Here is an 18,154-nt window from a genome sequence, read left to right as displayed (position 1 = left end):
AGAGGGTCCGCCTGGAGAGCGGAAGGTCCGGGGTTCGATCCCCTGCCGCGTCATACCAAAAGACGTTAAAAGATGGTATTTGTTGTTACCCTGTCTGGCGCTCGGCATTAAGGGGCTAAAACAAGGACTGGTCGGCTCGGAGTCAGTATACTGTGTCTGAGTGTGGTATTCATGTGAAAGTGCGGAATGGTATCTCAGGGGGCTAGCACTATAAATCCGCATCAGTCCGGAGTAGCACAAGCAGCCGCACACACACAACCACACACACATGCACATCGCTAAATAAGTGCAATAATCTAGGACGCGACTCCATCTCACCTCACCTGTTTACTTATATGCAGAAGAATCTCTGCACTTGTACACATCAGAGGGGGCACGGGTGGCCCAGTCGTCTAAGGCGCCGCGATTCGCTGTGCAGAGTTGCGTCCCCTGGACACGTCAAAAAACCTATGATTATGGGTTCGAATCCCGGTTCATCCCGATAATGTTTCTAGGTTTGTCAGCACCATACCCGTGCTCGTGGGTTTCACCGAAGTGTTAAACGTCTGAGACCTGCATCACTTAGGGCTTTCCTCCCACATTAAGCTTACACGCCGTGATATAACTGGAATAATGTTAAAAGCGGCGTTAAACCCAACTCACTCACTCACTCACTGTACACGGCAGACGTAATTCAACTTTAACATATCCTTTTTAGTTTCAGCAAAATAAGTTAAAAAAGTTATCGGGTCACTGGATTTTCTGGTCCATCCTTTTATTGCCTGGTTGTATCCAGGCCGCCATCGTACTACTGGGCAGCGCCAGGCAACAAACGCTTTATTTTTATGCAAATTGTATGCAAATTATTTGAGTGACGGCTGCTCCGGGGTTGCTGGCCATGCGCACCAAGCATTTGGTGTCATCACTGTTTTTCAGTGATCCATTCATATAATTTTCACTGTTATTTGCTTTTTCCGACCAATTTTATTAATAACAGAACCTGGATATTTGATTTATTTGGTTAATCTCTGGCGTTGACGTATTATATTTACGCTACTTTGGGCATTAGGCTGTCCAAAATCAATATTGTGTGCGTTGCTCGTGTCGATTTTTTAACACATGCAATACCATTGCGAAGATCCAAATTTCGCAATAATCAGCCATAGTTGTATTGTGCACTGCTGCTGAGCCAGAATGTGACACTCCTACCGACCAGGTCCAAGCGTATGGCAGGATAGCCGTTTGCAGCCCCCTTCCGTCCCCAATACAATTTGTTTTATTTGATAATAGTTTGACGGGTAATAGCATTGACTATCCCGGATCAATCTCTCCCTCGGACCTAGACGTACGTTCCAATGATTCATCCAATTTAGGGAGGGTTAAATGTCACTAGGCTAGTCTGACCAGGAATGATGGGTTATATCAAGTTTATGTATAAATAACTATGGCTAATGCTGGCAAAGTAGGTACTCTTATGTGATCATATACGGAGAAGATTCAATAACCAAGAAATAAAAACGTTTAGTTTGCATTTTTGCATACTTTGGTATCATAAGTGAGGGGCAAAGGAAAGTATGCCGAGTTTAAAAAAAAAAATCCGGGTTAGAATAAGTTCTCGGCAATGCCTAACATACACCTGGTCTAGATTCCATGAGTGAGTGAGTGAGTGAGTGAGTGAGTGGGTGAGTGAGTGAGTTTAATTACGCTGAACTGTAATTCAGGTATGTAGGATTCAGGATTCTGGCACATGTAAGGGACACAACCCACTTGGACACAACTGAATTGCTGCACGTTCAACAAGTGAACAAATGGTGTCCAGTTCGTACGGGTGGTGCTACCACGTTGTTAGGTGGTGACCTTAGTAACCAAGCTGGAGATACTACGGGTATCTCATGTAAAGAGGTGATAGTAGCCTGAATTCAAAGCGTTAAAAATGTAATAAAGCATATCTAGATATCTCGGTTCACCCAGCCATGAATGGGTACTCGGTAAGATGAGATGGCAATGTGTTTGTTATTCTTCTGGCGCCTAACAGGCAGCTTGGGTTGTATACTCCCCAGGGAGCTGAGAAGGATTCTTGAGTGCAAATTGATCCAGTGACCGGGGTAACGATAGCACCTTGAGCATGTCCCTGAAATCTGCGCAATATAAATAGCCTATTATTATTATTATTATTATTATTATTATTATTATTATTATTATTATTATTATTATATTTTTTCCATCAAAGCCTTGAAGGTTTTTCGAATTTGTTGGCCTGGCATCGTAAAACTTTGAAAAAGGTCATATGTCATCGCCCACATTGCTCCCGGAAGTAATCTTTTCTACATTATCGGTCAATCTACCGTCAAGGTCAATGGCAATCCACTATTTCCCCTACATATACAAGGAGACTACAAGACTACAACGTAAGTCTCGGATCTTGTGATAAAAGGGCCAAAGCTTAAGTTGAGTGTTCTCATAATTATTTCGACAATGATTAAACCTTTAGATGTTAAGATATTTAAGAGCTATCACATTTGCATAATTTTCGATCATTTTAACGTTCAGTGGTGATGCAGGCCTTAAGGAGTCATTTAGAAACGATCAGAGCACCACAGTTTGGAATCAGAAAAAAACATAAACATATTTTGTTGTCAAACGTTAATCCCGCTTGGCTTTGGAATCCTAGAAGAGACATTGTCGCAATGTCACATTGACATTTACAAAACCAAGCAAAATGTCTCAATATGCAACATCGCGATATTTTGACCATTTGTCGTATTGTGGGTGTTGTCAGGTTGCCGCATTTTCGTACTTTGAAAAACCTTTTTTATTTTTACCAAAGCGCAACCAAGGAACAACGCGATAACAATAGAGTCTCACCAATATTCGGGTCAATATTTTTTTGTGTTTTCCAATTATTTTTTGAATGGTTATAAGACATATGTTGGTTGCTTACAACCAATCAGAGTCTGCGTATTTATCACATGGTGTTCACTAACCTCAAAATGGCGTCGGCTTTTGGTGAGGTGAGATGAATTGTGGTTTAACGTCGCTTTCAAGATTATTGCAGATATCTAGCGACGTGTGTACACGTGTGTATGTGGCTGTTTGTACCAATCCGGACTAAAGTCGGTTATACAGTTAATGCCTGGACACTCAGACGTTATACCGACTCTGAGTTCTTGTTTATCCCCTCCATGCCTATTATCAAGCATGGCAGCAAGGACCATGGTGGTGTGACGTTTTGGGGTATGATGCGGCATGGGCATCGAACCACCGACCTTCCGCTTTCCGGGCAGACACTATCCACTACACCACATAAGCGGCATTTGAGAGAAACAGCAACAGCTCATATTTGTCGTGTGATAATCTGTGTTTGCAAGTTCATGTTGTCCATGTGCCGCCGCCTGGGGATACTGAACTCTGAACCAGACAGACCAGTCTCTGAACGCATGAGCAAAGAGCCACGCTATCGGTCCGCGAGAACACAACGTCGGTCATAGAACGTCACAACGCGATATTATTAGTTGGCGTTTGTGAAAGTATGGAAACCTCTTGACCTCTTGTTGCACAGAATCCCCAAGAGAGGAAACCATACACACACACGTGTATTAAATGAACGGCTATCCAGTGATGTGATACATTTTATGAAGGCAACTATTGACTTCAGAGCAGAGGGAAGAGGACGTGTGCCCAAACAACACTCGAGTCAACATCGTCTTCAAGTTTGAAGACTTCCAAATGGCAGCAGTAATCTATGTTAGTTATTGAAGCTTGGGGATGGTGGATATTGTGTGTTTAATCCTCCCGTTAATGCCCCTCCGGGAACGTCTTTTTCACTTACACGCCATCAATCCCGACCGACTCTCATCACATGCATCAGATATCATCCATTCCTCCCAACACGGATCCTGCAGGCATCAGGCAATGACAATGGCTGGCTATTGATCACGACAAACCATGCCTCCCGTGGGACCCTCTATTATACAAGATAAGGTCCAAATTTATTGTAACTTAACAGAAACCTGTTTACATTAACTAAATCAAAATGTCCAATAAGCAGTGTCGTGATTAGCGCAACTACGACATTTCCATATGTTGTGCTTGTCTCATAAAGTTGTATTGGTTTAGGTGATTTAAGGCAATTTTGTGCGTGGATGTCGTAAGACTGGTGTGTTTATGAACAAATGCCTGCCCTTCGAGAACTGATGTTATACACAGCGACGTGTGTGGAACAGTTTGTTTTCATATTCGCTGAATTGTAGTGCAACAGAAATCTGCTGGAGAACTGATGGTTCAGAGGTTAAGGAACCGTATTTTGCCTTGCAGAGTTGCATCCCTTGGTTGTTCCAGGTTCCGCTTTGTGAGTTTTGGCATCCATAATGGGCCGTGATTGTTAAAAGTTTGTTAGTGTTACGAGGTGATTTCCAAAATTTAAAATCAAGGCTAACCTAGAAATGGGTACGTATGAACCTAAATTGTGACATCAGTAATTGATCACGCAAGATCAACAAACAATCAGCAAATTATATGTTAGATTTACGATAATTGGGCTTTGTTTGTTTGTTTGTTTGTTGTTTAACGCTGCACTTAGGAATATTCCAGCTATATCGCGGCGGTCTGTAAATAATCGAGTCTGGACCTGATAACCCAGTGATTGATATCATGAACATCGATCCCCGCAACTGCGATACGATGACATGCATCAACCAAGTCATCGAGCCTGACCACCCGATCCTGTTTGTCGCCTCTTACGACAAGCATAGTCGCCAGTTGCGACAAGCATGGGTTGCTGAAGACCTATTCTACCCCGGATCTTCACGGGTCACGATAAACAGGCAATACAATGGGTGAAATATGTAGCAGCACCTACAAATAACAGGCTACAGAATTAGTGAAAGTACACTCACGTAGAATGTTGTCACTCTTGACACTGTCTCGGTACTTGAATCGAGACTGTTTAGAAGCTGAATTCAGTGTTTTCAAATAGGTATACAATCCGTGCTTTGCCATTAGACAAGTCGCAATTTAATCATTTACTACCATTGACAATTACTACAAGTAATTATATAACAGCCGGCAGTGCCTCATAAGATTCAACAACATATCTATATCAATGGGTTTCACCAAAGGTTTCGCCTGTTATCTAATACTGAGGTGAGGTGAAATGGGGTTTAACGTCGCGTCCAAGATTATTGCACCTATATAGCGACGTGCATGTACGTGTGTGTGTTTGTGTGGCTGCTTGTACTAGTCCGGACTGATGCCGATTCATAGTGCTTGCTCACTGAGATACCATGCCGCAGTTTAACATGAATACCACACTCAGTCACAGTATACTGACCCCGAGCCGACCAGTCCTTGTTTTAGCCCCTTAATGCCGAGCGCCAGTCAGGGTTACAACAAGTACCATCTTTTAACGTCTTTGGTATGACGCGGCCGGGGATTGAACCCCAGACCTTCCGCTCTCCGGGCGGACGCTCTACCACTAGACCACGGAGGCGGTCATCTAATAGTAAGATTGTACATTAACAGCATACCTGAGACGCTGTTCAAAGCAGCGTTAGACCAAGCTTATTCACCAATAACTGTATTCGTTTGCATGATTTGGATTTAACACCGCGTTTTTCTAGTAATAACACATTTGGTCATTTGTGTGAGAAAAACCCGAAGTGACGCAGGTCTTAGGTGTTACAATTTTGGCGAAACCCACGAGCACGGATGTGAGGCTGACAAACACAGAAGCGAACCAGGATTTACATTCCCAACAATAGGTCTCTGGCGTGCCTAAGGGACACAACTCTGCACAGCGCATTGCGACGCCTTAGCCTACTTGGCCACCCGTATCCGCACAGACACCTTCGGAAATAAAGAAGTCGGATGTGACGAATAATCGCTCTTTCGACACCCATGGGGTAGATGGCAATGATACCTCGGGATGCCAACTCTGTGTTATAGGGGGCGGTCGGGTAGCCTAGTGGTTCAAGCGTTCGCTCGTCACACCGAAGACCGGGTTCGATTTCCGACATGGGTACAATGTGTGAAGCCCATTTCTGGTGTCCCCCGCCGTGATATTGCTTGAATGTTGCTAAAAGCGGCGTAAAACCATACTCACTCACTGTGTTATAGAAGGACTCATTCTATGTCATCTAGTAAGATTCTATGCTCTCTGTACAAACGTATCCAGACCAGTTGAGACCAAAGGTTGTCAGAAAATAATCGCTTCTTGTCAGGAACGATGTGTTCCAACAAGCCCTTGTCCTATGGGACATAACGTTAGACGAAGAGAATGTCAGCATCGGCTGAGCAAATAATCCATTTTCATTAAAACAAAAGCAAAAACATATCTCTATTCTTCATCTATTTTTGATGATACAGCATATCAAAAGCCGAACCGTTGCCATTGTCATTGTTTGTGTTTGCATTTGTGTATGTGTGGGCGTAACAATTAGACTCAAAATGGAATAATTCTTAATAGTGATACAAATACTCAGAGTCTGCAAATGAAGATTTTCCAGGTTTTCTCTTTGCAAATCTAGCAGACATCCACCCATCCCAATAGCTGAGATCTATATAAGTCTTGTGAAATCAGGAAAAGGGAAATGTATACACACCCACGTTATTCATCCCCATTGCCAAGCGTATTAACTCTCTATTCTACCCAATGGATACCATTGCTTCGTGTCCAAGAAGAAGAAGTTTATTCTAGAGAATCAAAAACCGTGACATAGAGAACGTAAGCTGTTATTTACGTATGAAACGTCATTTACAAAATACTTGATTAAACAGAGCAGTGGTATATTATTACAATGCCATATATGAATATCAACTGTTGTTATAATAAGTGGATTGTAAGAAAACTGCTTTCTTAAGTATGAGAAATTTGGCCATTCTAACAGAATGTGGTTCTCCGCTCCCACAGCAAAACTGATACTGTACCATGGCCAATTTATGACACTTCCTGCTTCTATTTCTTCTCCCGTGCATGAGTCATCCGAATCTGATTGGACGGCTACTTTTTAGCGACGTTCGTGCCATTCGAGTCGAACTCAAAACAAACTTCAGTGTATTTAACATTATGGATTTTAAACACATTGGACAATCAAGAATGATTGTTATTCTTCAAAGGAAACGGCGTGCCAACCTTTATGAAAGTGTCAGATATCCTAAGCCTTACATCAGTCGTGCGACTTAACCTCCTACGGAGGCTGACCACCTCCGTGGTTTAGTGGTACAGCGTCTGCCCGGAGGACTTGTTGTTACCCTGCCTGGCGCTCGGCATTATGGGGATAAAATAAGGACTGGTCGGCTCGGAGTCAGTATACTGTGTTTGTGTTGGGTATTCATGTAAAACTGCGGCATGGTTTCTCTGTGGGTTAGCACTATAAAATCGGCATTAGTCCGAACTAGTACAAGCAGCCACACAGACACACACCCGTCGCTATATAAGTGCAATAATCTTGAACGCGACGTTAAACCCCATTTCACCTCACCTCCAACGGAGAACCCCAAGTGATACATTATGTTCTGACAGCTGACAAAGTATGACGACAACCTCTACCTTCCAAGGCCACTTAAATCAACATAAGCTCACTTAATGAGCTTAAACGTGACAAAGCTCACTTCAGACGATTATTGGCCAAATTCCTAACAAAGAGTACAAACATTTGTTTAAGATCTTGGACATGACGCGACCATCTCGGGAATCACGCAGGTTCTTTGCGTAATTCGCTGTGTTTGTGGTACAATAAATTATATTGCCACATACCACGATGTCACTCATGATCACCCTACAAAGAACTGATACTCCTTTATCAATGCATGAGCATTGTAATCGCCATAGAAATCGATCATAAACGTAGTATCACACAATTCAGGAGTGTCTACAAAAACAAAGGTGTTATATAACTAACTTATACGTCCTCTCTGGATGCATCAGCTGATGTGGTATGGAACCCATTAAGCTGCTGATGCAATGTAATGCACTGATAATGGAAGGCTAGACACAGACTAGACATCGACCAGGCGGTATTAGGAGTAAGTTACTGTGATGAAATAAAGGCACGTTTATGATGATAAAGAACGCTGTTGTGTTTAGACACACTATCCTGCGCGACGTATTAGGCGCTCACTACACTGAAGGGCGCCATGGTCCACTGTTCTATGACGCGACTCTGTTTCTCTGAGGATTAGCGCCCTTTAACTGCAAAGATCCGCAGAGGTTCAAGTGCAATATTAACCCTGGTTGTGAGCCTTGTTCTGTCAGCATAATGCCGGGATCTTGGGTTTCACAAAAGTTACACGCCCACGGTCTTTCATCCTCACAATACGCTGACACGCAGAAATGTCGCTAAAATATTGTTCAGTAAAGCGTTGCATCCCTCCAGAAGAAGGTTTATTTTGAAAATGTCACGAGATCACGAACTCTATAATTGCTCTTTGATGTAGGTGCTTATGAATCGCCAGAGAATAATAAAGTGTCGAGTATCTGCTGAAACAAGTTCCAATGGGCAGAAAAGGCAAAATAGTGATGATAAAAATATAATTGGATCACTAAAAATCAGTATTGTCATCAGGTGTTCGCTAAAAGGGGAAACGTAAACATTCGAGTCTGGGCAAAAGAATTGAGCGACCAGCATTAAAAGCAATGATCCACGTCGTTGTGGGACAACGGTACGCGGTCAATCAAGCATGACCACCCAAACATAAAGCATGTCTACTGATTAATGTAATATTGCTGAAGCACTAATTACATTAAATACTTTCAATTGATCATCATGTGGACGCAAGGTTCTCAATCTGATTTCGAAATGCATTGCTGCCAATAAATGGTCACCATCATCTTCTTCAGAGATATGCAAACAGAAGGAAATGGCTTTGTCACAACACTCATTCAGCTTCGGTTTTGCAGTCCATTTAATATAATAAGAGATATTGCCCTTTCCGTCTCACGTTAGACCCGTATTATTGAGTTAGTTTGATACAGAACCTCACGAACTAGAACTGGAGATACCCTAACTCCTTCTCTCACAATGCCTTAGCTGAGGTATTAGAGAAAGAAGGTTAGATAAATATGCTTAGCCTACAGATAACCGTGATTATCTTTGACGAAAACGTGGAGCCATTGATGTACGTCTTTGTCCCTTCACAAGAGACTCCAGAAAGGAACAATGGATTTTGGTAGTACACCATTGTGACACTGTCAAGGTCAAGTACTCAGCCAAGGAAGTCATCGGCCATCTTCAGAATCCACTGTCAATCACAGAGCTGGTTGTTCGATTACATGGCCAAACAGTGAGTCTCAAATTTGCGATCATTTTAAAGGTCATGAAGTCAGATATGCAACCATTCAAAGGGTTAATAACCGACTCTGTCAATTTAGCTTGGGTTGCCTGTTTGATCTGGTTATCCATACTTTGGCTATTTCAACAATTAACTTATGGTTATCGACCTGGGGATAAATGGTATCACAGATTCCTTCCGTCAGTTCCGATTTCAACACCACATCAAGTCCACTGGGCGTTGCAGAAGAACAAGTAGGATGTGTATGAGATCCTGTGGCCAAGGACGACCCAGTGGTCTCCGCAATTCACTGTGCAGTGTTGCATCGCTTACCAATCCAATGATCGGCGTATTGAATGCGGCGTTCGGCAACAAGAAAACGCTTATTTTTCAGGCTGATTGTGTGAGTAGCGGGTGCAAGCGGTAGAGCAGGACATTTTCGAGAGCACCTGATGCATCACTGATTTTCTGTGATCAATTCATAGAATTTTCGTCACTATTTTGCCTCTGATAATGGAGACTGATTATTATTGTTTACGTCTTGAATTTAGTCTTTGTAGCTTCCCTGACACGTTTAGCCATCATACAAAGCTATCACAAAAGTCCCCTTAATTCTAAGCGTCCGTGTCTGCCGAAAGAGATTCCGTAGGGCGCATATGACAAAATATTGATGAAGATTGTCTGAGTGCATCCGTTATTTGTTTATGATACCACGTGTTCGAAAATGGTAATCGTGGCCTATTCCAGACAGACAGGCAGGCAACAGTTTATTAGGGTCTCACTTCTGTACATGCATAAACAATTTGTACCAATTGACATTGATACAATATACAGAACCATTCAATAGAACTATGAGAGACAAATTATCATAAAATTCATACAGATATGCCATAAAGATGATATAGTAAAACGTTACCCATATAAATGAGGTTTTCTACGATTAAGAATAAAAAACAGACTTTGGTAAGTATAAAACACACACTGGCATCGCTGAATATTAAACAAACTTTGTCGATGCAGTGAAACAACACATGGACCTCGTCTTCTACGCTGTCAGTACAGTGAATAAAAGTTCTATTGTGGACAGGTATTCCTTCAAACCGACCGTTTTCGACTCGAATAGGAGCCACGCCACACCATACACTTGCTTGTAACACCGGTACGCTCTCAATTTGTTAAGCCCATTTCGAATCTCATTCCAACAGGTCACATACTCATTCATACACCATTGTTCAACCTGTGTACACACAAAAGATTTATCTGTGACACCCGTCGAGTTTTACAGGTGTCCTAAATCAATATCAACAAAACTTCTTTCTTACTCTAACATTCCCTTTTTAACATCCATTCACAGCGTAGCTGTCAGCCCAGATAAACACATATTTGTTTCACTACATATTCTTAAGGCGACACCATTGTCTTGCTACACTTTTCCACTGTCTGACAAGGGGTAGTGTCCATCCCATGTCCCAATTTATAGCATTAGGGGCATATTTGCCGAGTCCCAAATAAAATCTAATGGCTCTATGGTGTACAGCATTTATTGCTGACACGTCATAATTACCCCAGATAGCCGCCCCGTAGTCAAGAACTGACCACACCATACTATTGTACAATTTGGAATTATGTATGGAGATGCATACCGCCTATCGTCTTAACTTTGGAAATCAGCAGGCCCAAAGCCGCATGTGCCATTGCACTAAAGTCAAAGTGTTCTGTTAGACATTAGACCAAGATAATTATACTAACAAACAATTTCTAAAACCATATTTCCGACATTAAAAACATACTTCGTCTGTATGACAGACGGGTTTCCAAACAATTTTAGATTTTTCCTTATTGATCTTTATTTTATTTGAGCAACACCAAGTATGTAGAACATCTAACAGTAAACTGAGATCAGGTTCATCCTCAGCTAGGTACGCTAAATCATCCGCATATGCTAATGCTGCAATACTAAAATTGTCTACAGTTACACTAAAATTAAAACTGTTGAGACTATGTGATAAATCATGTACGAACAAGTTAAAAAGCAATAGAGATAACAGACATCCTTGTTTCAAGTCACGGTTTACCGTAAAAAATTCATTTACTCGAACACTGCATTTAAAGTCCTTGTATAAGGATTGTAAGGCAGTTAACATTTTGCCTTATTCCACCACAAAAAACCTCCGCACACAAGCAATGTGTCATATTTAGTTAATTACTCTGAATGACTACCATACAATCACTGGAATGACTTAACCAGACCTTTGCTGCGGAAAGCTTGATTAAAAAGCTTAGTTGTTAATGCTCTAAAGTCCCTAAGTAAATTGTGAAATGTAGCTACAATAAACGGCAGCTGATTGTATTGCTCGACATGAAGGGGAAATCACGTTCAGGAAATCGAAACCCTTCCTTGTGGTGTGCTGCTTGATGTAGAGGCTGTCATCGTTTTGATCCTTTGTGCATAGATCCATATACGACATTGAATAACATTATGAATTCTCAGTTGTTCCAAGTCTGGTGGAAATATCCATTTATATTGGCGTTGTGGAAAGAAATTGGGTCATTTATAGATCTGAAACTGAGGTTAAACTTTGGTTTGGCGTTCTTTCTTTCTCTAATTTAACTAAAGTAGTCAAACTATCCAATTCGTATGTAAAGAGTAATAAATTGGCTTGGAGAGGGCACATGGGGATATTTTGTCTTAAATGTTCTATCCTTAACGTGATAAAAATTTGGTCTATAAGAAAACCGGCAACAGAAAAACAAGTGATTTCTGTACGGATATTTTGAATCCTTCCAATAACTAGGTTACGAATGGACTTGATCCAGCCAGAAATACATACAACTGGTTCATTCTCTCGTTTACCCTATTTTGGCATTCGCTCTAACAGCATCAATGATCAGTTTGAAATAATATTCCTAACTGAGTTTGCATAATAATCATATTGTTCACTGTATGTTGAGCCACTCTGTATTAATTGTCGAGGGGAAACATTGTCAATTGTTGAGATATCACCAGTGATAATAATTTTGTCCAGCAGGTTCAAGGCGCAAGCTGGTGTCTTGTCAATCACATTTACCGGATGGGTCATCAGATGCATTTAGCTGTACACACTCCACTCCACTCCACTCCACTCCACTCCGCCCTGCCCCACTCCGCTCCACTCCACTCCACTCCACTTCTCTCCGCTCCACTCCTCTCCCCTTCTCTCCACTCCACTCCACTTCTCTCCACTCCACTTCTCTCCACTCCGCTCCACTTCTCTCCACTCCACTCCACTTCTCACCACTCCACTCCACTCCACTCCACTTCTCTCCACTCCACTCCACTTCTCTCCACTCCACTTCTCTCCGCTCCACTCCACTCCACTTCTCTCCTCTCCTCTCCACTCCACTCCACTTCTCTCCACTCCACTCCACTCAACTTCTCTCCGCCCCGCCCCTCTCCACTCCACTCCACTTCTCTCCGCTCCGCTCCTCTCCACTTCTCTCCACTCCACTCCACTTCTCTCCACTCCACTCCACTCCACTCCACTCCACTTCTCTCCACTCCACTCCACTCCACTCCACTCCACTCCACTCCGCTCCTCTCCCCTTCTCTCCACTCCACTGCACTTCTCTCCACTCCACTCCATTTCTCTCCACTCCACTCCACTTCTCTCCACTCCACTCCTCTCCACTCCACTCCACTCCACTTCTCTCCACTCCACTCCACTTTTCTCCACTCCACTTCTCTCCGCTCCACTCCACTCAACTCTGCTCCTCTCCTCTTCTCTCCACTCCACTCCACTCCACTCCACTCCGCCCTGCCCCACTCCGCTCCACTCCACTCCACTCCACTTCTCTCTGCTCCACTCCTCTCCCCTTCTCTCCACTCCACTCCACTTCTCTCCACTCCACTCTACTTCTCTCCACTCCGCTCCACTTCTCTCCACTCCACTCCACTCCACTTCTCACCACTCCACTCCACTCCACTCCACTCCACTCCACTCCACTTCTCTTCACTCCACTCCACTTCTCTCCACTCCACTTCTCTCCGCTCCACTCCACTCCACTTCTCTCCTCTCCTCTCCACTCAACTCCACTTCTCTCCGCTCCACTCCACTCAACTTCTCTCCGCCCCGCCCCTCTCCACTCCACTCCACTTCTCTCCGCTCCGCTCCTCTCCACTTCTCTCCACTCCACTCCACTTCTCTCCACTCCACTCCTCTCCACTCCACTTCTCTCCACTCCACTCCACTCCACTCCACTCCACTCCACTCCGCTCCTCTCCCCTTCTCTCCACTCCACTGCACTTCTCTCCACTCCACTCCATTTCTCTCCACTCCACTCCACTTCTCTCCACTCCACTCCTCTCCACTCCACTCCACTCCACTTCTCTCCACTCCACTCCACTTTTCTCCACTCCACTTCTCTCCGCTCCACTCCACTCCACTCTGCTCCTCTCCTCTTCTCTCCACTCCACTCCACTTATCTCCACTCCATTTCTCTCCACTCCACTCCGCTTCTCTCCCCTTCTCTCCACTCCACTGCACTTCTCTCCACTCCACTCCACTCCACTTCTCTCCACTCCACTCCAATCCACTTCTCACCACTCCACTCCACTCCACTCCGCTCCTCTTCTCTCCACTCCACTCCACTTATCTCCACTCCACTTCTCTCCACTCCACTCCTCTCCACTCCACTCCACTCCACTTTTCTCCACTCCACTCCACTTCTCTCTACTCCACTTCTCTCCGCTCCACTCCTCTCCACTCCACTCCACTGCTCTCCTCTCCTCTCCACTCCACTCCACTTCTCTCCACTCCACTCCACTGCTCTCCACTCCACTCAACTCCACTTCTCTCCACTCCACTCCACTTCTCTCCACTCCACTTCTCTCCGCTCCACTCCACTCCACTGCACTTCTCTCCACTTCTCTCCACTCCACTCCACTCCACTTCTCTCCGCTCCGCTCCACTCCACTCCGCTCCTCTCCCCTTCTCTCCACTCCACTGCACTTATCTCCACTCCACTCCACTCCACTTCTCTCCACTCCACTCCACTCCACTTCTCTCCGCTCCACTCCACTCCGCTCCACTCCGCTCCACTCCACTCCACTCCACTCCACTCCACTCCACTCCACTCCACTCCACTCCACTTCTCTCCGCTCCGCTCCACTCCACTCCACTCCACTCCACAAAATAACCAAATCACTCACTTGCCTGAACACATATTCTGGTCTATGAAATGTTTAATAACGTCTCAAATTTGATTACATTTATTGACGCCTTGCATGCAGTTCCCAATACACTAATGTTCTGGGTCATTGGTAGTAATTGTCTCTCCATGTCCTTTATGTTTAACAGCTCGGTAACAGAATCCCTATTGCGTTTCAAAGCAAAGTGCTGCACTTCCCTTGTCACAATGTCACACGGAACAGTACAATGCTAACAAGCGATGCATGCGCTCGTATTGTCGTGGTATTTGAACAGCATCATGTTTCAGATGAACATGTCTAATTCAGTATCATCGGAAAACGAGGTACGTGGCACGAGTGCTGTTTGTTGACATCTTAAATGAGATGCTCATTATTCTATTGAATTAGTAGCAAGTTCTCGTCAATGCTAAACGTGTATCTTTAATCACCGATCACCTGGCTCCAGGAATAATCAGCGACATGCAGGTGGTGGGCCCAGTTCGCCGAGCGTTAAGTCGATGACCGTGATTAGTTTGATGACCATCTACTTATGTTTTAGCATTACTTGATCATGCGGAATTGGGTTCCCAAATAATTAACGAGTCTCGCTCAGGAATGATAACAATGCTTCGATTCCACCAATTTAAACTACATGTTACTGTATATACCGTGTAATTTATTTAGAGGAGTGTCCTCCCTGACCGCACAGTTGATTCAGGTGCGTGTTGTTCAAGACAAGGGAGCAGGATTCATGGCGTTGTTCAAGAAAAAGGAGCAGGATTCATGGCGTTGTTCAAGAAAAAGGAGCAGGATTCATGATGTTGTTCAAGACAAGGGAGCAGGATTCATGATGTTGTTCATGACAAGGTAGCAGGATTCATTGTGTTCAAGACAAGGAAGCGGGATTCATGTTGTTGTTCAAGACAAGAGAGCAGGATTCATGATGTTGTTCATGACAAGGTAGCAGGATTCATTGTGTTCAAGACAAGGGAGCAGGATTCATGGCGTTGTTCAAGACAAGATAGCAGGATTCATTGTGTTCAAGACAAGGAAGCAGGATTCATGATGTTATTCATGACAAGATAGCAGGATTCATTGTGTTCAAGACGAGGGAGCAGGATTCATGGCGTTGTTCAAGACAAGAGAGCAGGATTCATGATGTTGTTCAAGACAAGGGAGCAGGATTCATGGCGTTGTTCAAGAAAAAGGAGCAGAATTCATGGCGTTGTTCAAGACAAGGGAGCAGGATTCATGATGTTGTTCAAGAAAAAGGAGCAGGATTCATGGCGTTGTTCAAGAAAAAGGAGCAGGATTCATGATGCTGTTCAAGACAAGGGAGCAGGATTGATTCTGTTTAGACAAGGGAGCGGGATTCATGATGTTGCTCAAGACAAGGGAGCAGGATTCATGATGTTGTTCAAGACAAGCGAGCAGGATTCATATTGATCAAGGCACAGGAGCAGGATTTATGATCTTGTTTCAGACAAGGGAGCAGGATTCTTGGTATTGATCAAGACAAGGAAATAGCAATCATGGCGTTGTTCAAGACAAATGAGCAGGATTCATGGTGTAGATAAGGAAGGAATTTCTATCACCATCGTAAAGATCCAGCATTCATTGAAATCGAAGTCCCTTTTCCACAATATACAAGTCACACACATGTAGAGTCAACATCGAATAAACATCGAGTTGGATACGGCAAAAAGATATTTAACTGTTTGTTTCATGTACATATGAATGTTAATATTACTAGAATAATGTGTCTACTGTATGCAACAATGGTGCAATTATTTTACATTGCTTATATGGTTTATTATTCCCAATTTAACGGTGCAAGTATATGCAAAAGACAACTCGAGAACTGTGTCCGCTGTAAACCCAATAGTACAATTATTTTGTATTGTCCATATGACTTGAGAACGTTGTAGCATTGTTTTATTGACTTAGAGAACATTCCCTACCGAAAACCCGAAGGGTAGATTAATATGTCATTGTCCTTATGACATGAGACCGTTGTCCACTGTAAACGCCAACGGTCCTTTTCAATTGTAAACCGAATGGATGTAAATGTAAGTCATTGTCCCTATGTCTTGAGAACGTTGTCCACTGTAAATGCCAATATTCCCTTCTTATTGTACACCCAAGGGATGTAAATATAAGTCATTGTCCCTATTTCTTGAGAACGTTGTCCACTGTAAATGCCAATATTCCCTTCTTATTGTACACCCAAGGGATGTAAATGTAAGTCATTGTCCCTATTTCTTGAGAACGTTGTCCACTGTAAATGCCAATATTCCCTTCCTATGGTACACCCAAGGGGTGTAAATATAAGTCATTGTCATTATTACTGGAGGACATTGTCCACTATTACCCCAGTGGTCCAGATATAATTATGAAACTGTAGGTCCTGGTTGTGATCTAAAGATGCACAAAAAGTGGATTTCAGAAACACAAAATACTCTTTCCCTCAGTACATGAAAAAGAAATATACCAGCTGTTTTTGTAATTATAAGTCGATCGAACTTACACTTGACACTAAATTTCTATTGTTTTAATGTTGTTGCTTGCTGGACAATTCTCTGTGTAACGTCTTGTGATGTGTCTTCCGCGCACTCGCTAGACGTCTTGACGTTAGCAAATATGGGATATTGTATCTGTGAATTTCTACAGATGACAGAACAAGAGAAACCGTTAATCAATACCGCGGTCCACGTTTCTGGAACCTTAATATATAAATTAACGGCAAAGTGGGAAATATCAATATAAACCCTTGGCATCTGCTGGATTCCGATGTTCGAGTAGTCACTCTACATCATTTATCAATTATACTAGGAAATACATTAAGTCTACAATTTGCTACCAATGTGTAGAACAAGCACGTACATTATGATATATTGTATAATCGCCATATGTGATGTTCAATATTATTATGCTAACTATCGTCAAGAGTATGTAAAACATTTGTGAATATTCATACAATATGTAATATTAAAATAAATATTAAACGTTAAGGACGAGACCACATTTACATTTACCCGACACCCTATTACCCGGCCCTACCCGGATAGCCGCTATAGGTCTCAAGAGTTTGTTACAAAATGTCCGAATGTTAATTGTTTTACCGCATCCCTAGCAAAAACTATTTAGATACATGATCATGTATACACAGCAGTTGATAGACGCTTTATCCTTACTCTAACATATAAAAGTCAGAACGAATGCCTGCATAGTGAGAAAGAAATGTGAACATTAGCTATACTTGCAGTGTAACCATTGAGTTTTATTGTTAATGTCATTAGACAGTATGTCACGTGACTGACCAAGGGTCCGGGTAGTCAAGTGGGTACCCGGGTCCTACTCAGGACCCACCCGACCCGAGTACCCGAGGTACCCGTCCCAGCCCTAGTACCCGCCACTCACACAGTTAACGAAAGTGTCCGCCCAACAAACTGACAAACCAAGGATAATAACCTTGGTGAATCTTGGAGTATAAACCACCAGCAGCTACACTACTGATCTGAGGAAGTAAAGGTTATGTCTATAAATCAGTACATGTACACAAGACGCCACAGTGTATAGCCGAGTCCGTGTAGGGATGCATGGCCGGCGCTACTGTTCATCAACTCGACATACATATTGACGCCTGTAGGGGTGATGGAATCTGGGTTATGTATGATCATATGTCTGGAAAGTCAATTTGGAAAAGTAAAGATCCCAGCACTGTCTTCTACAGAATGTAAC

At 43.1% G+C, this 18,154-nt stretch overlaps 1 protein-coding gene across 1 annotated transcript; it reads right to left on the bottom strand.

The window, feature by feature from the left end:
• Nucleotides 1-12,984: 12,984 nt before the first annotated feature.
• On the bottom strand, nt 12,985-14,986 carry LOC125378381 (armadillo repeat-containing X-linked protein 4-like). The gene is made up of 3 exons (XM_048393838.1): nt 14,979-14,986; nt 13,630-13,818; nt 12,985-13,183 (listed from the first exon to the last, which is right to left on the bottom strand). The coding sequence occupies exons 1-3, from the start codon at nt 14,984-14,986 to the stop codon at nt 12,985-12,987; spliced, it is 396 nt and encodes a 131-aa protein (XP_048249795.1).
• Between the last annotated feature and the right edge of the window lie 3,168 nt (nt 14,987-18,154).

This window comes from Haliotis rufescens, unplaced genomic scaffold, assembly GCF_023055435.1.
Source record: "Haliotis rufescens isolate VD_foot unplaced genomic scaffold, xgHalRufe1.0.p SCAF_12, whole genome shotgun sequence".
Lineage (NCBI taxonomy): Eukaryota > Metazoa > Mollusca > Gastropoda > Lepetellida > Haliotidae > Haliotis > Haliotis rufescens.
This window is presented reverse-complemented; position numbering and strand designations above follow the sequence as displayed.

What these genes read in the sequence shown, in the direction of transcription:
- LOC125378381 (XM_048393838.1), bottom strand. An exon ending in GAGAAGTGGAGTGGAGAAAA is followed by an intron (nt 13,184 to 13,629) that starts GTGGAGTGGAGT and finishes AGTGGTGAGAAG; the next exon opens with TGGAGTGGAGTGGAGTGGAG.